Consider the following 26,997-nt stretch of genomic DNA (forward strand, 5'->3'; position numbering starts at 1 on the left):
TTTTCCTTCTCCTCCCTCAGAAGTCATTACTGGGAGGTTCGATGCTGCCCTTTGCCAGGCAATCTTGAGCCACGGAGGCCCCTTCGCCGATCTGCTCACAGGCCGCATAAAATCGTTTTCTCCCTTCAGTCATTTATGGCAGTTGGCCAAGACTTCCTCTGTATGTGATGGTGGCTAGTGAAAAGAACACTCATCCCAGCCCTGCTACTGACTAGTTTGCGACTTTGACAGGTAACCTCTAGGCTTTGGTTTCCCGAGAGAGGGTTGGGCCAACCAGCCCTCAATAATTAAAGTTCCTATGGCCCAACAGTTGTTGCCCAATGAAGGGAGCCATTTCTAGGGCTTTCCTCAGGGCCAGCAGGGGCTGGGGCATGGAGCAGAGTGCAGGACAGTGGTCTGTCCAGCCCACCTGGTTTAAGACATGTCCTGGGGGATCAACCTGAGTTGTTCTTGCCATCTTCCACTTCTCCTTTATGGTTTGATCCAAGCAAGCTTCTAGAGAGGAGAGGAAATCTTCTTCTTTTTCCATTTCTTCACCATCTTCAGCTACAGAATTGTTTCATTGCTTCATCTTAAAAGCAGGGTGGGAGTGGGGGCAGTGGTCCTGAGGCCACCCTCTGACGCAGTACCTGTGGAATGGGACCCAGACAAGCAAACCTGCCCGCATTCAGAACTGTTCATGGTGCCTTCTGCCTTCTCTCAACTGGCTTATGCCAAACCCACTGGGCAACTGGTGGCCTTTGACCTTTCACAGCACCCCTGTTATTTTTGAGCAGGTAAGAAAAAAATGGAAACAACCATTATTTTACATAAAATCAGAAAAGCTCTTAAATTTGCTAAGGAATAGCCAAACCTATTAAGTGTAGCTACCATTCAGAAAGACAAGGAGCAGATAACTAACAATTAAGAGTAACAAAAGAGATTCAAAACCATAAATAAAACCTACCAGGATTTATGCTGGGAAGCACATGTTTTCTGACGATGAAGTCTTTGTTGAAGACATTTGCCACTTCTCTTTAGGAATGGCTTTCAGAACAGAATTATATACAACACCGGATCAACCTCATTCCTTGTATAGTCATAACTTGGGCTTCATCCTAGTTGGTATAAATCAAGCTAGATTCAGCTTCCTTGCTCACTGGACTTGGTTGCTTCCCCAAATGAAATCCATTCTCAGAGGAGGTCAAGTTACTACCAATCAGGATATTCTAAAGGATGCAATTCCCAGAGGGTCGGAAAATGGCCGGTGTGGAAGGATTGGGGGGTGTGGGGGGCGGGGGGTTGGTCACTAGCAACGATGGTGTCATTAGAATAAGTGTCTGGCCTGACGTGGTGAGTGAAGCAACAATGCATGTGTCCAGGTTACAAAATCTTTCACATTCCCCTAGAGTCTCACCTCTTGCTATGACAAAACAGTCTTGTAATTTTTAATTATTTTTTATGTTATTATTTTTTAAGTGTATTTATTTTGAGAGAGAGTGTGTATGCACGTGAATGGAGGATGGGCAGAGAGAGAGGAAGCAAGAGAGAGAATCCCAAGCAGGCTCCACACTGCCAGCTCAGAGCCCAACATGGGGCTCAATCCCATGACTCTGGGATCACACCCTGAGCCGAAATCAAGGGTTAAATGTTTGACCCACTGAGCCACCCAGGGGGCCTTAGGATAAAACCTTTTGAAGCACAGTTTAAATTAATGGTGGGAGAGCATTAATCCTTAATATTTGACTTAAAAAATTTTTTTTGAGAGAGAGTGTGAGCAGGGGTAGAGGGAGAGAGAAAATCTCAAGCAAGCTCCATGCTCAGCACAGAGCCTGATGTGGGGCTCAGTCTCACGTCCCTGAGATCATGACCTGAGCCAACATCAAGAGTTGAATGTTTAACCAACTGAGCCACCCAGGCGCTCCCTTAATGTTTGACTTTTGAATTCCTTTAGGGGAATGATTGGTAGCACATTTATCTGTGATTATACTTGACTTCAGTTGACAATAGTGAGAATACATTTATAGTCCCTGAAGATGCACCTAATGGAGCTGGGGTAGAAGTTATTTGGATGAGCCTCCTACCCCTCGAGCCCCCAGAACTTGACATACATGAATACCAACTGCATGAGAAATAGCCATTTGGAAAGCTGCTTTTGGATTGGAGGTGACTGTTTTTTGGCTTTTTAATCATTTTCTGACATTGGAGGCTAATCTTCAGATTGTATCCTTGGCTTGCTTGAAGCTAGACCACCAAAATGCCTTGTCATAACAACACAGGTTTAAATCATCCCATAACCAAGGATCAGCCTCAGAGCTTCAGGGTTTAGCCTGGGAAGTGGAATCAGTCTTGTCCAGCTCTCCATGCCTCCTGGGCACTTGCTTTCATTTCACTCTTGGCCTCCTGGAAACTGTTGGCCCGAGTGTGATTCTTATCTCCCCTCCAGTGGCTGTGGCATGGCAACAGACTAGTCTGTAACAAGGAGAACTAAATAATCCAAGCAAAGGTGACATTAAAACAGACCTGGTTTTTCAAAGTCAGTTTTCTTTTGGTCTGTGTGTTGCTTGTTCACTCTTCTGGCTGAAGCCTGGGAGATTTACAGAGGTGATCGATAGCTGTGTTATGGGTTACCAGGAACAGAGGAATCCGAAAAAGCCTGCAAGGCACCCACAGCTCCTGGGCCCAGGCTGTAGAAGTGATTGCAGGCTCCAACTGGGGAGGTCTTCAGATGGATGCGAACAGGGAGCTTTTCCTCCTGAGTGAAGGGTGATAAATGAGATGTCCCCCCACCCCCCACCCCTGCACCCTGCACCCTGCACATGACTCCCATCACGCACGCTCCAACCCCTCCCTGCTCTCTGGTGATTGTCTTCTCTTGTACAGCTGTGGTCGCCCTGGTTCACCTGAGAAACAAAGATGTGACTTCCTCCACCCTGGGTTTAGAAGAGGTTTTTTTAAACAGATGCACTTGCTCTTCTCATCACTGAGCAGTGGAGGTTTCTAAGAAGTGAATTTCTGATTGCAAGTGGTTCAGAAGCAGCTCAGTAGTAGTAAACAGTACTAGTGGATAACTCTAGTAGACCCCTCTTACAATGACTTGTCTCTTGTGCTGCCTCTTTAAGAGGGATTTGCTCAAATGAAATAGATTGTAATTAGAGATGTGAAAACACTTAGATTCGCCATTCCTCCCTTGTTCTTTTCCTTAGAACGCAAATAAAAAATTGAAAATATCTGTTATTCCTAGGGTTCTTGATAACCTGAGACGTTTGAGTTGGGGCACAGATGTAGTAAGAAAAGACTGACATAAGAGAATTCTAAACAGGCGTACAAGCAGGACTCTCTGCCAAAGTGATAGGCAATGCCGTTTCGTATGCTTTTCATCCTAAAGGCATTGCTGTATTATTCCAAGCACCCCCCAGTACTGCTGTAGTGATGGGGGTTAGAAACTTTTAGGAATCCACCTGTTTTCTCCCTGTCTCTGACATCCTTGACAGTAGCTTCATGGTGTAGCTCACTTTGCAGATTTCCTCAATGTGGCTTCCAGCCTTGCCACAGCCCGAGTCCCCTTTACCCCGCCCACCCCTGTGTTAATTAGCATGTTTTGAAATTGTTCTAGTTATATAATAATCTAGGCCTTTCCTTGTTTTTCATAGATCAAAAACACAACCATGTGTAAATTACACCTCAATTTTAAAAAGAACAAAAACATAACTGCCAATCTCTGCTACCAAGTACCAGATAGTTGATACACTGAAGTGACTGAGTTCCCACTCAAGGCAGATTTTTAGTCTGCTTTACAGTCTTGGTAAAGCAATTAGGAGGATGGTTACCTTGGGACTTTCTGACTATTTAAAAATTACTTGTGGGTTCCTATTGGGTGAATCTCAGGGTCTCTAGAAGGGGGCCACTGGCATATACACACTCGTGGAATGGATTCTGTGTCCATCTCCATTCATGCTTCTGCTTCCTCAAAAAAGGGAGAGGGCCAGAAAGAGTTAAAAATGGAAGTTTTTTTTTTTTTTTTTAAGTTTATTTATTCTGAGAGCACACACACGTCAGTGGAGGGAGGGACAGAGAGAGAGGGAGAGAGAGACAATCCCAAGCAGGCTCCTCACTGTCCGTGCAGGATCTCAATCCCACAACCTTGGGGAGAGAGTCCACTGGAAAGAGTAAAAAATGGAATTTGGGGCACCTGGGTGGCTCAGTTGGTGGAGCATCCAACTTCGGCTTAGGTCATGATCTCATGGTTTGTGGGTTTGAGCCCCTCATCAGGCTCTGTGCTGACAGCTCGGAGCCTGGAGCCTGCTTCGGATTCTGTGTCTCCCTCTCTCTCTCTGCCTCTTTCCTGCTCGCTCTCTCTGAAAAATAAACATAAAAAACTAAAAAAAAAAAATGGAATTTGAGGGTTCAGAAATTGTATTCCAGGTCTGGCCATCGTCTGGCTGCACGAGTTGGGGCAGTTCACCAAACTGCTCTTCACCTCAGCATCTTTATCTGTAAAATGTTTTGGATCCAGCAGATCTTTAAGGCCCCTGTGAGTTCTAAGTAGTTGTGACAGCTGCCATAATCCGAAATTATCCTTGCCACGTCTGGTATCATACGAGGAGTGCATGCTACCGTTCCTGTTTGGTACTCCATCGTGTTGTGAGGATGATCAGGAAAGGACAGAAAAATTATTCCCCAGAGACCCACTGAATTAGATCTACCATCCAGGACTTCGGACCAACAGCTCTGAAACTACAAGAAAGTGGCTCACCTCTCTCTCAGTCTTACATACTCTCGTCAGTAAAGATGAAACCTCAGGGCCTGGAGTCTAGAGACTCCAGACTGATGTTCTTCAAATGGAAACCCATACCTTTTTTGTGTTCTAAGTAATGCACTTAAAAAAAAAGTTTCAGAACCTATACATCCAGCAAGTATTGTCTCACAAAGTACCCACCTTGGAAACTACTTATTTTAATGCTGCAGCCATTGCAGAGATATATGTTGGAATTCCCTTTAGACACTCTCCAGAATCTGCTCATGTCAACCTAAGAGAACCAGGCTTATTGCTCATTGCTTCCTAGCCACATTCAGTGTGGGGCCCCAAATAGAATTACATCACCTGACCAAATTTTGTCACCAGTCCTTTCTAACTGCCTCTTTAAAGGATAGGAATTTGTCATCAAATGAAGAGCTATTGAGGAATGTTCTATAGACTCTGAAAGCTACTCCCAGCAAAGAAAGGAGGGGAAATGGGGGACATTTTCGGGTCTTCTATGGACGCCACACTGCAGAGGAAAGCATGCTATGAGCTAATTCTGGTCTGAGGTTTCCAGAAGAACGTTACTTACTTAGAACATTACTTATTTAGAACATTCTAAGTAAGTATTCTGAAAATATAATAAAAGCCAGGTCTACTTGCCCAGAAAGGTACCCACGCCCTGAGATTTTACCCGCTATTCATCATTTTAGGGGTTTCACGGACTCTGGAAACTTCTCCATATAACCCAGGTTAAGAACTCCTGCTCTCAGGCTCTGGTTTGGTCCAGTGCTGCAAGGCCAGGTCAGCTCCATCTAGGGTGTCCTGGCACTTGGTAGGACACATTGGCTCAGAGTAAACCTTCCTATTTAGCTATGAAGTCAAGCAATCTATTAATCCCAGGGGCCCTGGTGCTGCTCTAGACTCCCAGGAGGCCCTGCAGCCTAAAATCCAGCTGTTTGCACAAGGACAGGGCCGAGGAATTCCGGGTAGTTCAACCTTACAGGATGGTATGGGTCTGGAGTCGTGGGAATACGATGGGGTTACAGGACACAAGCTGCTAAGGATTTGGGGAAGTTAACGTTGCTAAGGTTTCCGATAGCGGGCCTCAACATTAAGATCCGCTCAACATTTAATCATTCAAAGAATATTTATTATTGAGTGCCTACCAACTGCCAGCCACTGTTCGACCAGGAGAGTCGAACAGAAAGAAAACTGAACCCTGCTAGGAACAAAGGATAGATACCTGGATTGAGAGACCATGCCTGATTCATTTACAGATCGTGAAGGGTCTCAGAGATCATCTGGTCCAAACCCTCTTGTCTCCTGCCATTGTTGAGGGAACCTGCCCAAAGCCATGGAGCTGACCTGGAGCCACACTTAGCACCTAACCTCAAGGAAGGCTCAGAAATTGGCATAAAAGTACCATCCTTGCAGTTAATGCACTCACCATATGGGGGCACCAGCATCCTCCTACTCTCTTGTGGCCACCGGAATATAAAAAAGCCTGATTTTCAAGCAATCTGAGGTCAGCCCAGAACTTCTACTAAAAAAAGTGCCTACTGCTTATTGAGCATTTCTGCACGTAGGACTCCGCTAGTAGCTTTATATACCTACATAAAACATGTCTATATCCTCACAATCATGTTTTGAACACCAGTAAGTGGATTTTAAGTAACTCACTGTAGGTCACAGAATGAATATGCCTCCAGGCATATTCTGAACCTTCTCAGGGTGGTTCAGAATCCCATACTCTTTCACTGGCAGTTTGATTCCTCACCAGATCTTTCTGCTTTTCTCCTTCATGTCCTTTCTTGCTATCTTTGAGGTGGCTGTATTCTAACTGATTTTCTAACTGATTCTATTCTAACTATATTCTAACTATTCTATTCTATATTCTAACTGATTTTCTAACTGATTCTATTCTAACTATATTCTAACTATTCTATTCTATATTCTAACTGATTGTATTCTAACTGATTTTCATGTGCACGTAACATTAATGCTGTTGGAGAAATCAGGGCCACAAAGGAAGAGGGAGGAATTGGCTCGATGGCCCTTAGAAAGCTAGGTGCTGAGGCCCAGGCTCCTGTGAGCTTTGGGGTTGCCCCCAATCCAGGAGACAAATAATAATAACTAAACATATGGAGCCGGGCCCAGTGCTCAGAGATGTAGGGAAATCGTCTCAATAAATCCCACAGTATCCCAAGTAGGCATTTCATTTCATTCCATAGATGAAGAAACTGAGGTACAGAAAAGTAAATTACTTGCCCAAGCTCTGCCCACTGAGTGGCGAGATCTGGACCCAGGTAGTCAGTTACAGAAATAGTGTTCTTCGCTGCTATTCTACAGAGCTGCACTTCTAGGGGTTTGTCCTTCCCCAGCCTTACTCTCTTGGAATGATGGTTACATACCCTTGCACAGCGCTTTACAGTTCATGAGTGTTTTGCATCTAATATCTCATTTAATCATTCAAAGAATATTTATTATTGAGTGCCTACCAACTGCCAACCACTACGTTCTAAGCCCTTGCTACCCCAGGTGTGGTCCCTGGACCAGCAGGAGGGAGCTGCTGGAAAGGCAGTCTTGGGCCCTGCTAGAAACCAGAGTCAGAATCTTCATGTAAACAAGATTCTTAGGTGATTCATAGGCATATTAAAGTTTGAGAAACCCTGTCCATAATAAAGCCATATATATCTCACTTAAATTATAAAGATTCAAAGATCTATTGTGACTTGCTTGTCTTCCCATAGCTAATAACAAGGCAATATAATGTAAAGAGCTTACAACAGTATCTCACATATAGTATCCGCTCAACAAATAGCTATTATAAATGATAGTCAAGCTGTGAAACATTTGGTTTCTTTTTTTTTTTTAATGTTTATTTACTTTCGAGAGAGTGCAAGTGGGGGATGGACAGAGGATCCAAAGCAGGCTCTGCACTGACAGCAGTGACCCGATGTGGGGCTTGAACTCACGAACCGTGACATCATGACCTGATACAAAGCTCCACTGAGTCAGCCAGGTGCTCCTGGTTTCTTAACTCTATAGCCCTTTGGCCTCAGCAGAGCCTTCTTAGGCACCATTCATTCCAAGAGCTGAGGCAATGATTGCGTTCTGTCTTCCTTCCTAACTCAGCCAGAGTCTAGAGAATGGGGATTTAGGGGCTCCAGAAGCTACTGTTTGTCCAGATCCTACAGCAGGGGGCATCCTGATGGTGAGGCTGTTCTCCAGAAGAGGCCAGATATACAAAGAGGGAGACTAGAAGGTTCTCAGGGGATCCCACTTTCCAGCCTGGAAATTCAGCACCTGTAAACCTCATGCCATCTCCAGGGTCCCTCCATGCTGAGGAACTTAAGTATCCCAAGCCTCCCTAGCCCTCCTCTCCTCACTTCCTGCCCCATCCCCTTTAGTAGAAGGCCACCTGTTCCGTTCCCTCTCAGTCAGAAAGACACCATCTGCTAAGGGACTGGGCCGTCTCCTGTGCTGGCCAAGTCCTCCTCAGGATCCTCTTGGCCAGGGTCTATGGTGCCTGCTATCCTGGATAGTTTCCAGAACACCTGCTCTGGCTCTTCCCCAAACTTCCCTGCTGTCTTCTTGGAAAGTGCTGGCTCCCCATCCTCTTTGGAGAACTAACAAAGGAACATCCATTTTTAAATAATTTACCATTTTATCTTTATTACTCTCTGAAATAAAAATTTAAATATTAATTTTAAAGCAAAATTTGCTTAGGGCAAAAATTAAATAATAATATTCAAATAATATAAAGTGAAAGATCCCACCCTTTAAAAATTTCATGAGACTTTCTTGAAACTTGTTTCCTTTCCAAAATGACCTAAGCTTGGACGCCGTGCGAAATCAACTCAAAAAAGGTTTTGCCCGAACCACCCAAAGTTCTCCTATTCAGGAATTTAACTTTTCACTATAGTTGCCTGTCTCCATTAGACAATAAACGTTCCCAAACGCGGTTTTCTGGTCTCCACCAGGTGCTCGATCTCTGCCTCTCTCTGCGCTTCTCTCCCTTTCTCCCGCCCTTTACGCCCAACACGCGGCCACCCCCTCAGGGGAGGAGCCTCGCGCCCTCCCCAGCCAGAGCAGGGCCCCGCCCCCTGCGCTCTCCACACCCCCCCCCCCACTCTCGGGGGCGGAGTCCCGCTCCACCCCACGCCCCGGCCGAACACCGGAGCCCTGCCCCCCTGGGGGAGGAGCCTGGCGCTACCCGGCCCCTCCCCGCCTCGGGATCTGGACCTGCTTCTCCCGGGGCTGTTCCGCTGGTAGAGCTGGGCGCACGCCTGCCTCCGCGTCCTCTCTGTCCTGTGCTCGGAAGCGGCGCCGCGGTCCTGGGGCGGGCTGAGGGGTGCGGGCCGCAGCCGGTGAGTTCCGCCGGCCGCCCGCGCCTGCGGGGAGGGAGGAGCAGGCCGGGACGGCGCAGGCCCCCTGCGCAGCGGTGCGCGGAGCCCCTGCGGCCGGAGTGCCCGGTTTTCCCGCGGCCTGCGCGGGGTAGTCACCAGCTACCTGCGAGACGACGCAGTGACTGACAGTTTTAGAAGCATCCTTTCCGGAATCCGCACCCGCGGCCCAATTTTTTGGTTGGTTTGTTTACCGCTGTGAGTCCCTGCATTTACCCCTGGGAGGTTCCCCTCCCCCCCCCCCCCCCCCCCCCCGTGCTCTTCAGCCCTGTCTCTGCGGCTGCCCATCTCCCTGCCTCACCCTGGGAGACTTAGGGAAAAGTAGCCATTTTAGAGCCACCCTCGGGGAGTGAGTGGTTTACCTCAAGAAGGGAGGACGCCCTGAAGCCCCTCTCTGCCGATTTCGGCGTGGCCGCTACGAAGCCATTAACCAGCCTAACGGCGGTTAGGCTCTCTAAGGAGGGGCCTTGAGAGTAGGCAAGATGTCCCCATCAAATCTTTGTCCTTTCCCCTTCTGGTCCCTTCAGGCTATGGCAGAGGTAACTTGCTGCCCAGTTTTACATCTCCATAAGTATACCTAAAAGAAATACGCCCCTGTGTCAAGAAATTTAAAAGGGTAAGTGCATTTCAGATGGACGCTTTTCCAGAAACTTCCTCCGTTGGAGATGGCCTGGGTACAGAGAGCTGGTTGAGGTTTAGGTCCGCTCCAGTCTGGCAGGTCTCCTTGCAATCCAGAACTTTTTGTCAGTAAAGCCTCTCCAGTATCTTGAAGGCTGATTAAGGGAAATAGCACTAATTTTTAGCGAATCTAAAGCACCATCAAATTTAAAATACACATTATTGAACGTGCTGCTAATTAAACTATGAGAAAGTGTGCATATAGTAAGAGGCATCCCCATTTTGGAAAACTTTAAATGTTTTTTAGAACTGCTGAAATATGATAGCTCCCACCATGCCAGGTACCTACGTAGTTCTTTGGGGTTTTGTCATAACTTACAGAGTCTTGTGCAGGTGAGGAAATGGATGGTTAAGTAGTGTGCCCTGGTTAAGGGGAGGGGTGGGGTGGGGAGAGACTCCTAGCTGCAGGAAGCCTGGGTACAGGCCACTCAGACTCAAACATCTGAATGCTTATACGTAAACTCTGAGTGAACTTGGGTGATTGGGGGCAGAGAGAGATGGGGGTCACAGATAACCATGGATCAGAGTTAAAACAACCCCAGCTGTTTGCAGTTACCAGGAATAATTATCTGTAGTTAAGCTGGATGTGGCCTCTCCCTGCTCGGAACGAACATGACCCCCTGTTTGCACTTGTCATGGTTCTGAGCTCTGTATTTGTCATCACAAACACACAGAACCCCTACTAGTGGGGTGGTCCTGGGAAGACCACATCCACATCTGTGTCTCTGTGTCCCTTACAGCCTTCTCTTCCATCACCATTTCTCCCCTAAAAGTGGGGAGAGAAATCAGCGGCAGTGGGTTGGAATAATTGGTTTTACTGAAGGGGGAGGACAGGGAAAGTGTGGAGAGGAGTCTGGGGCCCACAGTGCAGGCAAATTACCTAGGGCCAGCTCCCATCCAAGCCGCCACAGGAGCAAAGTGGAGGCTCCCATGAGGTGATGCCTAGCATGCTGTTGGTGTGTAACAAGTTTGTTGCATGAAGAAAGGTGAGAGGGGCTGGAGAAGGAAACTGGGCCATTACTGGGGAACTGGCCCACACCCTGGCACAGCTTGTCCTTCTCTTTGATCTGACCCCTCTTCTCAGCCACACTCTCTTTTTGGCCATCTATACTCTTAAAGCTGATGGCAAAACACAGCTGCTTGGAACTTGGCACCCATAAAAAATGCTAGAGAAAAGCTAGCTTCTTTTCCCCACTTCTGCCTGCAGGGATGCCAGAAGGACCATCTGTGAGGAAGTTCCACCACTTGGTCTCCCCCTTTGTGGGGCAGCAGGTGGTCAAGACAGGGGGCAGCAGTAAGAAGCTAAACCCTGCCAGCTTTCAGTCCCTGTGGCTCCTAGACAACCAGGTGAGTTGATTTGGGCTTGATACCTCACATAAATGGGCTGGCTCCATCAGCATGTCCTGTGACTCCCATAGAATTTATCTCTAGGAGCGCCTGGGTGGCTCAGTTGGTTTGTGTGTCCGACTTCGGCTCAGGTTATGATCTCGCGGTCTGTGAGTTCGAGCCCCACGTCAGGCTCGGCGCTGACAGCTAGGAGCCTGGAGCCTGCTTCCCATTCTCTCTCTCCGTCTCTCTCTCTGCCCCTCCCCTGCTCATGCTCTGTCTCTCTCTCTCTGTCGAAAATAAATAAACATTAAAAAAAAAAAAAAAAAAAGAATTTGTCTCCAGACTTGCCATGCTGTCGCTTCCTTGAGCCCAAGACAGCCATGCTAAGACCCCATGCAGCCTCTCCTCTGAAAGATCATGGCTTTCTGATCTAGATTCCGGTTGGCTTATCCTTGCCCTGAGCATAAGTCAGAATTGCCTCAAGGAGGGTCCCAGGGCTCCTGTGGTCTGACTTGTGGCTCTTCCTCTAGGCCTGCTTCTTACCCTGCCCTAAATCTCACTTCCAATCATATTGAACTATCTGGAGCTCCTCTACCAATCCTTCTTGCTCAGGGTTTTGACATGCTGCTCCCCTGCTTGGGCAAGTCTTCCTTTTTTCCCCAAATCTGCCCCATTCCTATCCATGTGACCATGGTAATTCCTTATTTTCAGGATTCAGCCTTGCCATCACATCCTCTGAGAAGCCTGGCCTGCCTGCTCTAAAGCTGGGGAGAGACTTCTCTGTGCTTCTAGGCCCCCCCACCCTGAAAGGCGGTGGGGGGGGGGGGGTCCTCCAATTAAATTTGTTTTACTTGTTGAATGGAGGCGACAGATAAGTAGTTCAGGGCCTGTGCCCTCATCAGTATTGTATGCCTAGCACTAAGCTGAGTGCCTGCTCTTAGGAGGCATATATATGGTAATTACCTATAGAAAAAATAAATTAGCTCTGGTGTTTAGCTGTGTGCTCCTAAGCAAATTGCTTAATCTCTTAGCTCTAGTTTCTGCAATCGTAAAATGGGGATAAAATTTACCAGTTAAAATTGTATTAAACCAACTTTATGCCTGGCACAGATAGGTGTTCCATAAATGCTAATTCTCTTTTTTCCACCTTACCCTTCACACACCCCCCTCAGGTTATAAAACCATTCTTGGTTAGAACTGAAAGAGGTCTTCTAGAGCTTCATGTATATTTTCAATGTTTGGAGATGGGGGCTCAGAGAGGTAGAACTCTCAACTCAAGTTGACATAGCTACCTGGAAGCCAGGTCCCCTGACTTCCAGGTCTGTGCTCCTCCCACGGGAGCCTTTGGACTCTTTGACCAGATGCTACACTGCAAGGTTTGCAGGGGCAGGATTATATCCTTTCACCTCTGGATCACTAGCACTTAGCCTGTGCCCGCCACAGAACTAGCTCTCCGAGAATATATATGGAATGGCTGAGTGGACTGAAGAATGTGTGGAAAAGGAAATCTCGAGACGGAACTGGGAGCCAGTTTCCTAGAAAACCAAGGTAGAAATTGGGTGTTGTGGAAGCCTGAGAACCCTGCGGGACATGGCCTTGGGGAACAGCCTGGCATGTGGGTGGTAAGTTCTCATCACTGCACTTCCTTCTCTGCACGTCTCCCTCCTAAGGGTCCAGGAGTCGAATTTGGAAAGTAAGACCTGGATGGACAACAGAGGAAACTGTTAGGTAACAGTGAACAGGAAGGAGAGGAGCATATGATTAAGCCCCATTTGAGGGCCTCAACAGAGAAGAAGTCCTTGGGGCCTAGAGTAAAAGACTTCATGAAGGAGGTGGGATTTGAGTTGGACCTTGAAGGATGTAGGAATTTCGATGGACCAAAAGGAAAAGAAGGGCATTTCAGGTTTCTGAAGCAGTTACAGACAGGAATGAGCACAGTGGGCTGATGAAGCAGGGAAAAGATTGGCCCCACTCTGTGCCACCTGTTTTTCTGGCATGTCACTTTCCCTGTCTTTCCTTGTTGGTTCTCCAGTTTCTATATCTGGAATTGTGTTTGATGACTCATGACAGATTCAGAAGAACAGCTTATTCATGTCTGGAGGTTTCTCCCTGCCGCCCCCCACCCCCCGCTTCCCCCTTCACTTCCTTGACATAATGGGAAGTCTAGAGGAGGCAGTCCAGAGTGGTATGGGAACAACACAAGATCATTAGGCATCAGGTTCTCTGCTTTCCCCTCCCTGGGGTGTGACCCTCATCCTCATGATGATAACATGGCTGCTGGAATTCCAGCCATTACATTCTAGGCAGGAAGAAAGAGGAATAGGGCAGAAGGGACCTGAAAGCTGCTTGTTCACCTGTTTTATTTTACTATTTTTTTTAAGTTTATTTATTTTGAGAGAGAGAGTGGGGGAGGGGCAGAGAGAGGAGAGAGAGAATCCCAAGCAGGCCCCCTCACTAACAGTGCAGTGCCTGATGCAGGGCTCCATCCCACAAACTGTGAGGTCATGACCTGAGCTGAAACCAAGAGTCAGACATTTAACTGACTGAGACACCCAGGCTCTCCATGGTTCTCCTGATTTAAAGAGCTTTTCTGGAAACCACATTTGACCACTCCTGCATATGTATCACTGGCTGCCCCATCTCTAAGGGAGTCTGGGAGACAGATTTTTAGCTGAGAATATTGAGGTTCCCATAATTCAGCAGGTTTGTCAGTAGGGAAGAGGAGAGAGGGAACTTGGGAGGCAGTCAACAGTCTCCCTACACCAGGTTCCATATCTTCTTTGTTTTTCCCTCTCATTTTGCAAAGCACACACTCCAGGAGCTGCCTGAGAAAAGAGTGCATGGGGGATAAGTATTGAGTCCTTACATGGCTGTTAATGTTTCTATTCCATCCTTTTTGGGTGGAGTGGGAGATCTAATCCAACCCCCTTACATACTTAGACTTTTAACCAATCCTCTAATTAAAAAGAAATTTGTAGCAGCCTTACTGAGATATAATTGACATAACATACAATTCAGCCATTTAAAATGTGCAATTTGGTAGTGTTTAGTATCTTCACATAGTTTTACAACCATCACCACAATTGATTTGAGAACATTATCATCTCCCCAGGAAGAAACCCTGTGCCTGTTAGCAGTCACTCCCCATTTCACCTCAACTTTCCACCCCTAGCCCTAAACAACCATTAATCTATTCTCTGTTTCCTTTTTTTTTTTAAACATTTCACATATTTGGAATCATGCAACATGTATTCTTTTGTGACTGCTTTTACTGAGCATAATGTTTTCAAGGTTCATCCATGTTGTAGCATGTGTCAAGAATTTCCTTTTGAAATAATGAGTTTCCAGAGGGAAAGAGTGGAGACTTACTCATCTGTATGCCCCTCAGAGCCTAGCGCATTGCCTGGCACATTGTATAAGTTCAATTAATGGTCAGTTAATTGAAGTAACAACAATTTCACAGGAATTTAAAAGAGGGACAGTAGAAATTGCCAACAGTGTCTTGACCTAGGCATTTTTTGACCTGATGAATGTTTTGATCCTCAGGGGCATTTCACAGATACAGCATTGTACCAACATTGGTGAATTTTCATCAAGAGGGTGTTTTCTGGAACAAAGCCTGTTTTTGCCCACTTAATTCTTGCTCACTTTTTTATGTAGCTCAGTTAAAGCTGTTTCTAATATGTGGCAGCAAACTGCCATGCTCAGACTTGCAGATGAGTTATTCTGAAATTATTTAGAAAGGTAATGCCCTCTTCTAGGGAGAGGATTTCGAAGAACTACAGTTATAATGTGTATACTCACTGACAAATTGGAGATGACATCAGAACTGTGTGATCTCTAAGTACGTACTTTGGGTGGCTGAAAAAGCAACATAGGCGATTCCGTTATTGATGCCAGGTGTTTTGGTTTTGCCTGAATTTCAAATCATGCAGATCTGGCTCATCCTGGAATCTGGACATGCATATCACATACTAGGGCTAGCAATATGAAAATAGAATACGAAGCAGCTGGAACATTCTTTTACATACATTTCCCTTTCTCCTCTATTACTGAAATCATTTTCATTGGGATGAGGTGAATTCTTATTACATTTTACATACCTTTTATGGTTTGATTCATGGATCAGTTTTTGTTGATCGATACTCAATTTTTATTGATTATAGTTTTTTATTGTGAGTTCTCTTGTGGTTTCTTCTGAATCCAATTTCAGTGAGCTGAGAAGTACCAATTTTTACAATGTGTAAAATACATTGTATATTTAGAGTGTACACAATACTTTAGCTGCTGTCAATTTGTGTGGTGTGTGTGCTGGTTATTTCTAACAAAGAAAGGTATTAATTAAATACAAGAATGACAGTTTGCATTTACTTCTTAGCCAATCTGTGAAAGCATTTCCCCTCAGGAATTCTAGGGTGGTCCTGCTGTATAGCATGGATCTGTGTCGTTGCTAATCTAAGTCTTCTGCTTTCAATCACTTTGAAAACTGTGTGCTAACTGCCCACACCACTTGAGTGGAGAGCAAAAGGCGAGTACAAAACATTCAACTTGGGAGAACTTCATGGAAGAGGCAAAAAGGGATAAATTTGCATTCAGAGAGATACCTGCATACCCCTTTTCTCGTCTTCCCTTCTTTGGGGCTGTAAGCCTGTCCCAGTCCATTCAGACTACTTTAGCAGAATACCACAGATGAGGTGACTTATCAACCACAGAAATTCATCTCTCACAGTTCCAGAGGCTGGAAATCCAAGATCAGACAGCCTGGCGGTTTGGGTGTCTGGCGAGGGCCTGCTTCCTGGTTCATAGACCGCCACCTTCTTGCTGTCCTCACCTGGTGGAAGGGGTATGGGAGCTCTCTGGGGTCTCTTTTAAGGGCACTAATCCCATTCATGAAGACTTCACTCTCATGACCTAATTATCTCCCAGAGGCCTCACTTCCAGATACCATCACACTGTGGGTTAAGTTTGACTGTACAAATGTGGGGAGAACACAACTCCATAGCAAAGGCTTAGATCACTTTCATTTTTTTCAGGTCCATGGAAAGAAATTATTCCTTAGATTTGATCCAGATGAAGAACTTGGGTCCCTTGGCAACAACTCACTACCGGAGCCTCTGCAGGAAGGAGAGAAGAAGGAAGAGGCTGAGGACCAAAAGCAGGCCTTGAAGCCCAGCAGCCGGGAAATCAACCGGTCCTCTCAGTCCCTGGAGTGTGTTGTTCCCAGTGGAGACAACGGTTTGGAGTGTTTGCGGGGAGACACTCCCGCAGAAGGTGCTGAGAGGTGGCTGCAGGTCAGCTTTGGTTTATTTGGCAGCATTTGGATGAATGAGTTCTCCAGAGCGAAGAAAGCAAACAAGAGGGGTGACTGGAGGGACCCCATTCCAAGGTAATGGAGTGGTTGAGTGGGCTGTGGGCTGTGGCTCTGCAGTGTTTAACACAACGCCCCCGTGCAGGCTTGGGGCTAGGCTCTGTGGGCTCACTCACATGGCCATCCTCCCTGCTCTCCAGCTGCACGCTTCCTAGGAGAGAGAAGACACTTCTGTGTCTACCCATAGTAGACAGCAGTCTGTGGTCTGTACTCAGAGAGCGGAGGAAACATACTGGGGCAGCTTAGAAAAAAGGAAGAACTTTCCCCACAGGCGTGGCTCCTGAAGGTGGATGGCTCTGAAGGACATTTTATGGCTTGACTAGTGCACTGTGAGAGCAATGCCTTGGTGTGTAAGTCTCTGTCCATTTCCAGGATTATTTCCTTAGTACAGATTCCCAAAGGAGTCTTTGCTGGTCACGGAGAACGCACATTCTCATGGCCTTGCAGAAGTGCTCACACTTGGCTGGATTCTTTTATATTTATATATATGTGTATATGTATATATAAAGCTTATAGATATATAGATCTGTAGATATGATCTATAGATATAGCATGTATATAGTATACATTTTTTTCCATGGGGGTAAAATATGTTGGTCAGAGTTTAATGGATAATTTGTCCTGAGACCTTGAAAACTTACAAATCAGGGGTGCCTGGGTGGCTCAGTCGGTTAAGCGTCTGACTTCAGCTCAGGTGACGATCTCACGGTCCGTGAGTTCAAGCCCCGCGTCGGGCTCTGGGCTGATGGCTCAGAGCCTGGAGCCTGCTTCCGATTCTGTGTCTCCCTCTCTTTCTGTCCCTCCCCCGTTCATGCTCTGTCTCTCTCTGTCTCAAAAATAAATACACGTTAAAAACAAAGAAATTTAAAAAAGAAAAAAAGAAAACTTACAAATCAGAATGCACATCTCAGCACTGTGGGAAGGGACAACCAGGTAGTCCTGAGGCTGAGGCTGAAGCCCCTGTGCACTCTCAGAAGACAGATAGTGAAGATTAAGTTTACTCTTATTATGATGCCCTTACTTTATACAAGTCTCAATATTTTAAGCCACACAGTATGTGCACAATCGCAGATAATGGCGGGGAAAATAATGCCACTAAATAAATTCGCAACAAAAGATTTCATGTGTCTGTTTGCCATCTGGATGTCTTCTTTGGAAAAGGGTCTATTCATGACTCCTGCCCATTTCTTCACTGGATTATTTTTGTGTGTGTGTGGGGGGGTGTTGAGTTTGATAAATTCTTTATAGAATTTGGATACAACCCTTTATCTGATATGTCATTTGCAAATATCTTCTCCCATTCCACTGGTTACCTTTTAGTTTTGCTGATGGTTTCCTTCACTGTGCAGAAGTTTTTTATTTTGTTGAGGTCCCAATAGTTCCATTTTTGCTTTTGCTTCCCTTGCCTCTGGAGACATGTCAAGTAAGAAGTTGCTGCAGCTGAGGTCAAAGAGGTTGCTGCCTGTGTTCTCCTCTAGGATTTTGATGGTTTCCTGTCTCACATTTAGGTCTTTCACCCATTTTGAGTTTATTTTTGTGTATGGTGTAAGAAAGTGGTTCAGTTTCATTCTTCTGCATGTTGCTACCCAGTTTTCCCAACACCATTTGCTAAAGAGGCTGTCTTTTTTCCATTGGATATTCTTTCCTGCTTTGTTGAAGATGAGTTGGCCATACATTTGTGGGTCCATTTTTGGATTCTCTGTTCCATTAATAAACATATTTGCTTTTGTGCCAGTACATACAGTCTTGATGATTACAGCTTTTTGTAATACAGCTTGAAGTCGGAATTGTGATGCCTCCAAGCTTTGGTTTTCTTTTTCAACATTACTTTGGCTATTCGGGGTCTTTTTTTTTTTTATTTATTTTGAGAGATAGATTGAGATTGTGCACAGGGGAGGGTCAGAGAGAGGGAGAGAGAGAATCCCAAGCAGGCTCCAATGCTGTCAGCACAGAGCCTGAACACGGGGCTCGATCCCACAAACCATGAGACCATGACCTGAGGTAAAATCAAGAGTCAGATGCTTAACTGACTGAGCCACCAGCACCCCAGGGGTCTTTTCTTTAAATCTTCTCTTGCCAAGTTATATCTGTTTTTTTTATTCTTCATGTTTTATATTTTCCTTTGTCCCCCACCCTACTCTTTTTCTTAATTAGGCTTGCCAGAGTTTTATCAACTTTGTTCGTCTTTCAAATAAATAATACTAGTTTTATATACTCTATAAGGGAAGAGTGTCTACTCATTTTCCAAATGTTTGAGTGGGGTCATCATTTTGTTGTCATTTTATTACTGGATTCTGATCAGGACAGTCAGCCTGTAAATTTTCTACTTTAGGCATCTGTTAAGATCTGTAGCCAAACACATCATTGATCTTTGCTTACATTTTTATGTACATAAATGAAGATCAAAGTAAAACATTATGAAACTGTTAAGAACAGGTTATTGCTTTGAAAACTCAAATTTTCTCTATCCTTGCTTATTTTTTTAATTTAATATGCCAAATGTGGGAAGAAGAGTGTTAAAATCCTCTAGGGTGATTGTGGTTTTATAAAGTTTCTCCTTGTCTTTCTAGTGTGTTTATGTGTTTGCTGCCCTGTTGTTCAAGGCATCAAAGTCTCTGACTCTCATAGGTTCTTTGCAGCTTTATTATTAAATAATAACATACATTCTATTTGCCTTTAATCTTGAATTCTGCCTTTCCTGATGTGAATAATGCTACTCTGGTTGGCCCCCCATTTGGTCTTTTTCCACTTAGTTATAGGCATGCTTTTTCATTGATGTTAGGTATGTTTCTTATAAACAGTGAACATCTGGCTTTCGTATCTATTTCTTTTTAAGTTGACTTATTTATTTTGAGAGAGAGAGAGCATGCAGGGGAGGGGCAGAGAGAGAAGGAGAGAGAATCCCAAGCAGGCTCCACACCCCAGCAGCCCAGAGCCCGACACGGGGCTCCAACCCACAAACCATGAGATCATGACCTGAACCAAAACCAAGAGTCGATGTTCAACTGACTGAGCCACCCAGGTGCCCCAGCTTTGGTATCTCTTTAAAGTCAAACCGAAACTGTGTTTTGGAATGGGGTAGCCGCAGTATTTGGATTTCTTCCATTTGCCATTTTATTTTATCTTGTTTCTTTCCTTCTGTTGGATTTTTCAAGTTTTTTTTTTCCTCTTTTTAACTCCTGTTAATTTGTAAGTGCTTCTGTTCATCTCCTTTCTATTGCTAATAATCTTGACTTTAAATTAGGCCTGTGTTTTTTCTTAGCTAATAATGACTGCGTTTTTAATAACATTAAGTGAATGACACCTGTCCCTTATTATTGAAACTGGTTTTTTGCTCACTCTCCTTCATCCTTCTGAGAGGAGACCTTTAAAATGTTTCTACTTCACTGCTGCTTTTCTGTCATATCCACCCTATCCCCTGCATTTGCTGAGATCGTTTAGAACCTTAGTTCCAGATTGTTAACTATATAATAGTATTAATTATGTGTAGGTAAATTAATATTAAAAACACATGAACATGGGTATCTTCTGATTCAAGAATGCCTTCCTAACACATTACAATTCTCCGGTGTGCTACTGTAGTGTCCGCTTAGATCTCACAATAAATATTACACAACCCACTGCTGACCCTTATGACCCCCCTTTTCATCTCCCCTTGGCTTGAGGTCCCTGCTGCTCTCATCCCATTGGACAGTTAGTCTTCCTTGAGTAGTTAACCTCAGTTGCTATGGTAGATGTGTCTCTGAGTCTTCTTCCTCTGAAGTTGTCCCTTTACTTCCACATAAGGTGCCAGCTACGTCAGATATGTGGATATTCCCTTTCAGATGTGGAGTCCGGTTGCGGTCTGATTATCTGCCCTCACAAAGTAACCCATTGTTTCTTTATCAGAGTTCCTAAAGTTTCTCCTCTGTCCTTGGAATTCAGGAAGCCCCTGGGAGTACGTGTGGGTATGGATTTCTCAGTAAATCTTGCCTGGACTGGGAGTGGTACCTCTTTAGCATTCATTTCTGTCCTTCTTAACGAACTGTGTTTTGTGCAGGTAGCCACACCTGCTGGGCTTTAAGACTTTTCTGTGTGTTCCACATTGTCTTCAGTGAACATGTATTGCTATGATCAGAGAAATGAAGCAATACAGATGTCTTCTTTTAATCACCGCATTTAGCCCTGAGATTTTTCTGATGCTGGCAGAGCCATCCCTTTTCTCTTTTGGGATCTTAGCTTCCCTGGGTTAATCTTTTTTTTTTTTTTTTTTTTTTTTTGGTTAATGTTTATTTCTGAGACAGAGAGAGACAGAGCATGAGTGGGGGAGGGGCAGAGAGAGGGAGACACAGAATCCGGAACAGGCTCCAGGCTCTGAGCCGTCAGCACAGAGCCTGATGTGGGGCTCAAACCCACAAACCACGAGATCATGACGTGAGCCGAAGTCATTCACTCAACCGACTGAGCCATCCAGGTGCCCCATGGGTTAATCTTGACTGTGGAGTGGGAGCACTATGGACGTCTGGCCTGACTCTCGAGTGGGAACTGTGTGTATGCGTGCCCTGAACTGTATGGACTTACGATCTTTTCTTTCTTCCCAGGTTGGTCCTGTACTTTGGCGGTGGCGGCTTCCTGGCATTTTATAATTGTCAGATGGCTTGGAGCCCTTCCCCGGTGGTCATACCTGCTTCTGACATCTTGTCCGAAAAGTTCCATCGAGCACGAGCCTTGGAAGCTCTGAGTCAGGAGCAGCCTGTCTGCTATACACTGCTGGACCAAAGATACTTCTCTGGTTTAGGTATGACTGATGCAAGAGGGAGGACACCACCCGCCCCTGCTCCCCCCCCCCCCCCCCCCCGCCGAAGCGTGCCAGTACTGCTGGTCTTGAGGCGGTCATTTAATCTCTTCAGCTTCACTTCCCTCATCTTTAAACTGAGGGAGTTAGATAAGGCAATTTCTAGCTTCTCTCCTAGCTGAAGAATTCGTATCCTAATTATATTATAAGCTGGAGTTTGCCGGTGACCACAGTCCAGTGTAACTTCCTAAGGGGCAGGAGCTCTGTCTTCTTCCTCCTTGAATGCTCCACTGCCTGGTGCGGTGCCTGGCACGCGGCAGGTACTCGATCACCTGATCGGTATCTGCTGGGAACTGAGAGCTGTACAGTTTGCTGAGGGAGAGCACCGCGTTCGCTGGTGGGGCCTCTCTTGGGCAGGTGGAGCTGCCTGCTGGCCAAAGCACACAAGCCTCAGGCCTCCTCTGGGAGCTTAAAAGACATGACCGAGGAAGCAGGTTCCCTCTCTCTGTGCAAGGGTCATGAGCAATGAAACTGTGAGCGTTTTGAGGCGGGGAGAGCTGAGCACTGTGAAAACTAGAACAGCCTGAACTAGAAAAACTTACTGCTCTTCCTGCTTCAGCAGAAGAATAAGTGCACCTGTGATTGGCTGCTGAGGCAATCGAGTGAGCCGGTGATGACAAAATCACCTCATAGCCGAGGCCTCGTGTTGCCTGCCACAGCCACAGCTCACCTCATGAGCAGGGAGGAGCCCCAGGGGCTCACCAGACAGCGGCCTTGCATTTTCACAGTAAGACTGTGGGAGTCCCTGAGCCCTGAGGAATAAAGAGACCCTTACAAGTAGCCTTTGGGATATTTATAGCGGGAGCTAATGCTCTACTAACTAGTCATTATTACTAACCACATTAATAACAGCCAACATTTTTTCAAGTGACTCTAATATGCCAGGCACGTGCTTTCATTCTTACTGTTTCTCTGTAGGATAGTTACTTATTACTTTTCCCTTTATTCAGATGAAGCAACTAAAGCAGAGGACACATTGCAGATAAATGGTACAGCTGAGCCGTGAAACCGGTTTGCCAGTGAATTGGTCATCCATCCAGTCCACACATGCTGAACACTTGCCTTCCGCACGCTCAGCTTCCCCTCTTAAGGAGGTTATTAATGGCCCGGTAGGCATGGACTCAGGTCACCACAACTTAAGATAGATTGTGGCAAATGCCTAGTAGAGATTAAAGAAAGTGCGCTGCTGGAACATTTTGAAGAGAATCAGTTAACCGATTCTGGAAGGAGGGCTCAAGGCTGACTTCAGAGAATGTGGCAGCAGTAGAAAAATAATGAAATAATAATCTCTTAAACACTTTCTCCTTCAGGCATTATGCTTGACATTTTAAATAATAACAGCTAATATTTATTGAGTATTTTCTGTGTACCAGCCACAGTGCTCGGCATTTGTGCTTGTGTGTGTGAGAGAGAGAGAGAGAGAAAGAGAGAATTCTCATTTACTGCTTCACAAAAGCAGGTAACCAAGCCCCATTTTACAGCTGAGGAAAGTGAAGCTTACAGAAGTTAAGGAACTTGCCAGAGTTACATAGCTAAGATCTGGTTGAGCAGGGGTTCAAAGGCAGATGGTCAGGTTCCATAGCCTGTTTTGGTAACCTCTTTGCTGTAACATGGACCATGCCTAAGTTTACTTCATTCCGTCTTCACAGCAACCTTAAAGGTAAGTATTAGCAAACCCGCTTGGCAGACAGGAAGTTGACTCAGGATATGTGACTTGCCCAAGAGCCTCCAGTCCATGGTAGAGCTTGCTCCAGATTTCCTGGAGGAGCCCCCTGCCGCCATCCGACCAGCTTCAGTTTGCTCTGCTAACTTTGTGGACCGGGCTCCTCATGGATATGTTCTTTTTCCTTCCCTTGCCCTCTCCCTGCCTCCTCCCAGGGAACATCATTAAGAACGAAGCCTTGTACAGAGCTGGGATCCATCCCCTTTCTCTTGGTTCCCTCCTCAGTCCTCCGCATCTGGAGGCCCTGGTGGATCACGTGGTGGAGTTCAGTGCCGACTGGCTTCGGGGCAAGTTCCAGGGCAAACAGCAGCACACGCAAGTCTACCAGAAGGAGCAGTGCCCCGTCGGGCACCAGGTTATGAAAGAGGCATTTGGGCCTCCAGGCGGCTTCCAGAGGCTCACCTGGTGGTGCCCGCAGTGCCAGCCCAGGCTGCCACCTGATGAGCAAGAGCAGGGCCGGCTCTCCTAAGGCTCTCTAGCCCCTTCTTCATAACACTTTGCCCTGCAGGGGCTGATTCCTGAGTGTCAGGAAAACGGGCACTGTCAGTATTTGGGACTGGGCACAGGAAGTAGAGGGCAGCGTGGGTCGGGGTGGGGGGCGGGTGTCAGTACCATTGCTGTCCATCTCTCTGGTGTTCTAAGGCACTTTCTACAGGGTTAGATTTTTTTCTTTTCTCTAGTTTTGGTTAATTCTTCTTATCTAATTCTGCCATTGTGAAAGATGAGAAAACTCATGACAACGGTAAAGGGAGAAACCTCCCAGTGGGGGATTGAAAGTGATAGCATATGGAGAGCAGCTATGCCTCCACATTGCTTTGCAGGCCTTTGGTTTTGTTTTTGAAAGCTTGGTTGGTTTTCAGGCCTTCCATTTGGAAAAAGGAGTTGTCTCTCTTTGTTCCCCTAGAGGGATCCAGGGATGAGGCTGCAGTAGCACATGAGGGTAGTGACCCACCTGGATCCTTTCCTGTGGGATGGAGACCCCAAGAGAAGGGTGGGAGGAAGAGAGGGACCGGGAAATGGCCACCTTCCTGCCATGCCCAGTGGGCTTAAGAGAAAAGCTGCTTATTTCCTCCTTAAGGTGTTGATATGTTGAACAGTGCAGGAATCGAGGATCGTAGAGACATGTTGTCAGGCTGTTAGCAACATGTCCAAGAAACGAGGACAGTGACGTGAAAATAAAGCTCTTTGTTCTTTTCCGTTGTTGCCTTTATTTGGTAGTCAGGGCTCTTAGGCTGTAAATACCTGAGCTCTCGTGAAGGCGGCTGTGTAGGACTGGCTGAGTTGGTCCGACGGGTCCACTGAAAAGAAGCAGGGCAGGGAGGGGGTGAATACACACGTGCTCTTCTGCCCGTAGGTGTGCTGCATTGCCATGAAACGTGGCAGAGCACAGATGGATTTACTTCCATTGCACCAACCTCTGGCCTGTAGAAGACAGTGATTTGCATGAGCAAAATGGGAAAATGGTAAATATTTTAAGGCTTTCCTTTACATTCATCTCTTACGTCATCAAGAGCTGTTAACACTGGGGAAAGCCACTTTATGGCAGACCTGTAACCCATAGCACAGTTAACATATACTGAGTACTTTATGAGGAAAGCTATTAGCCCAGTTATTGCCATATAATCTGCAAAAAAACCTTTCGTGGAGATAAGTACTCACTGTTACAGTCTTTGTTTTATAGATGAGGAAACAGAACTCTAGACTAGAGGCTGAGGAAGTTGCTTAAGATCACACAGTTAACAGAGTTCAAGGGCACACACATGTCACTCACAACTTTGTGGTTCCTTCTGTACAGGCCTCTATAACTGTGCCCCCGTACTGACCCAGGTGATGACTGACATCATTAGGGGTATGTCCCTGAAAGTAGCCAAGTTTTCTTCGATGCAGCACCTCTGAAAATATGACCTTAGGAAGAAGCATCACCCCTGATGTCTCGCAAATGAAGGGTTCTGTCATCAGATAATGCCTTATTCCCCTCGTGGTGATTTGTGGAGCTCATAAAAGGCTCCCAGAAATTCTGCAATGAAGCAAAGTGCTCTTACTTTGCTCTGCCCACTGTTTCCAAACCTTATTTTACCATGAGACCCATTTCACCTTTACTCCTCCTTGGAACAGAGTGTGGAAAAGGCAAACTTCTGCAAGCACCATTTGAATCTGCTCTCACATGTGCCTCTCCACTGTCTGTTTTTCCTTTGGATCATTGCCTGCAACCAATATCAACAACCCCATTCAGTCATGACTTTTTTTTAAAGTTTATTTTGAGAGAGCACACAGGCAAGTGGGGGAGGGGCAGAGAGAGAGAGAGAATCCCAAGCAGGCTCCCCACTGTCAGTGCAGAGCCCAATGCGGGGCTCAATCTCGTGAACCGTGAGATCCTGACCTGAGCTAAAATCAAGAGTTGGATGCTTAACCGACTGAGCCACCTAGGTGCCCCTCAGTCATGACATTCTTCTATCCAATCTAAATCATTTCTGCTTTCTTTGTATTTCTTTCATAAATATCTTACACAATTGTACCTTAGTTACCTTTTATACTTTACAGAAGTGCCATTCTTTCGGCCTTAGTCTGTATACGAGTCAGCTAGGGTTGCCTGACAAAATAGTACGGCATGGGAAACTTAACAGAAATTTGTGCTCTCATGGTTCCAGAGCCTGAAGTCTACCGTCAAGGTGCCAGCATGTCAGTTTCTCCTGAGGTCTCTCTCCTTGGCTTACAGCTGCCTTCTTGGTGTCCCCACAGGGACTTTTCTCTATGTGCAGGTACTAACTGGGGTCTCTTGCTCTCCTTAGAAGGATACCAGTCCTATATATAGGTTAGGGCCCCACACTTACGACCGCATTTAACCTTAGTAACCTCTTTAAAGGTCCTATCCTAATATCCCACATGGCAGGTTAAGACTTCAATGTAAGAGTTGACTGGGGAGAGAAATGGGGGTATTTAACTTAAATTAGTTTGTAAAACCCAACTTCCAGACTGGATACTGTGAAAATACTATTTGAGTAATAGACTGCTTTTTGTATCTATAAGAATTATTTATCTACTCTTGCATGTATATGTGTGCACGTATATATATTATAGGAAAATGTTATGTGTGTGTATGTGTATATATATATATGCATATACGTATATATATGTTTCCTGAATTCAAATTTATCTTTCTAACTCACATGGGAAAACCTAAGTGTAAAATGTTAGGTATAAGCTAGGGCAGTGACGATGTCCAGACAGACTGTTTCCTCTAAGTCAACATCTTATCAGTACACTTGGTCCAGAGTACAAGAAGGGGAATGGCCTGGGAAGGTTCTAGAGACACGGGAGGGTTGGGCACTGTGGCCTGTGTGTGGGTCTACCTCATTGTGATTGGTAGAAAAGGAAGGAGGAAAACGCTGTGGCTGCTGTTGATAAAAGAAGTGACAGAACTGGAAACAGCAATGGGAATGGAACGGAGGGGAATGTCACGGGGTCAAGCTCCTAGGTGTCTAGATGTGGAGACTCGAGGCCGGGGTTGGAGAGGGAGAGCTGAAGATAGCTCAAGCCTGGCGCCTGAGCTAGAGGAGCCTCCCCGCTGACCGATAAGGAAAATCAGTGAGGAGGTGAGCAGGTTCTGGGGAGAAGATCAGACTTGAGGCATGTTGAGCTGGAGGCACCTGTACGGCACTGGAGCTGGGGAGGACAGCATAGTTTGGAAGTAGACCTGGCCCTCCACAAGTGCGGGCCGGGCTGGGAGGCACGGATGTGAGAGCTTTCCTTGTAGCATGATGCTCAGTTAGAGAAGGTTAACAAGGGCCATCATATATCATGAGAAAAGATGGCGGTCACAGTGGGACCTTAGAGAACATCTTGTGTTTAAGCGGCAAGAGCAGAAAGAGAAGCCAGTCAATGAAAGATGAAGTATAACAGGAGGAAAAGTCAACTTCAAGTAGAAGCTGATAGTCA

At 45.9% G+C, this 26,997-nt stretch overlaps 1 protein-coding gene across 4 annotated transcripts; it reads left to right on the forward strand.

Annotated features, from left to right (window-relative positions):
* The first annotated feature begins 8,935 nt into the window (after positions 1-8,935).
* On the forward strand, positions 8,936-24,257 carry NEIL2 (nei like DNA glycosylase 2). Of its 4 annotated transcripts, XM_058720853.1 has the most exons (6): positions 9,116-9,309; positions 9,657-9,745; positions 11,015-11,154; positions 16,170-16,522; positions 21,085-21,281; positions 23,217-24,257. In XM_058720853.1, exons 3-6 carry the CDS (start codon positions 11,017-11,019, stop codon positions 23,528-23,530), a joined length of 1,002 nt encoding a protein of 333 aa, XP_058576836.1. In that variant the 5' UTR covers positions 9,116-9,309; positions 9,657-9,745; positions 11,015-11,016; the 3' UTR covers positions 23,531-24,257. The 4 variants fall into 4 exon arrangements, with proteins under 4 accessions (XP_058576834.1, XP_058576836.1, XP_058576835.1 ...); XM_058720851.1 differs by lacking the exons at positions 9,116-9,309; positions 9,657-9,745 and adding an exon at positions 8,936-9,093; XM_058720852.1 differs by lacking the exon at positions 9,657-9,745.
* Positions 24,258-26,997: the final 2,740 nt, after the last annotated feature.

This window comes from Neofelis nebulosa, chromosome 3 (genome assembly GCF_028018385.1).
Source record: "Neofelis nebulosa isolate mNeoNeb1 chromosome 3, mNeoNeb1.pri, whole genome shotgun sequence".
NCBI classification, from domain to species: Eukaryota; Metazoa; Chordata; class Mammalia; order Carnivora; family Felidae; genus Neofelis; species Neofelis nebulosa.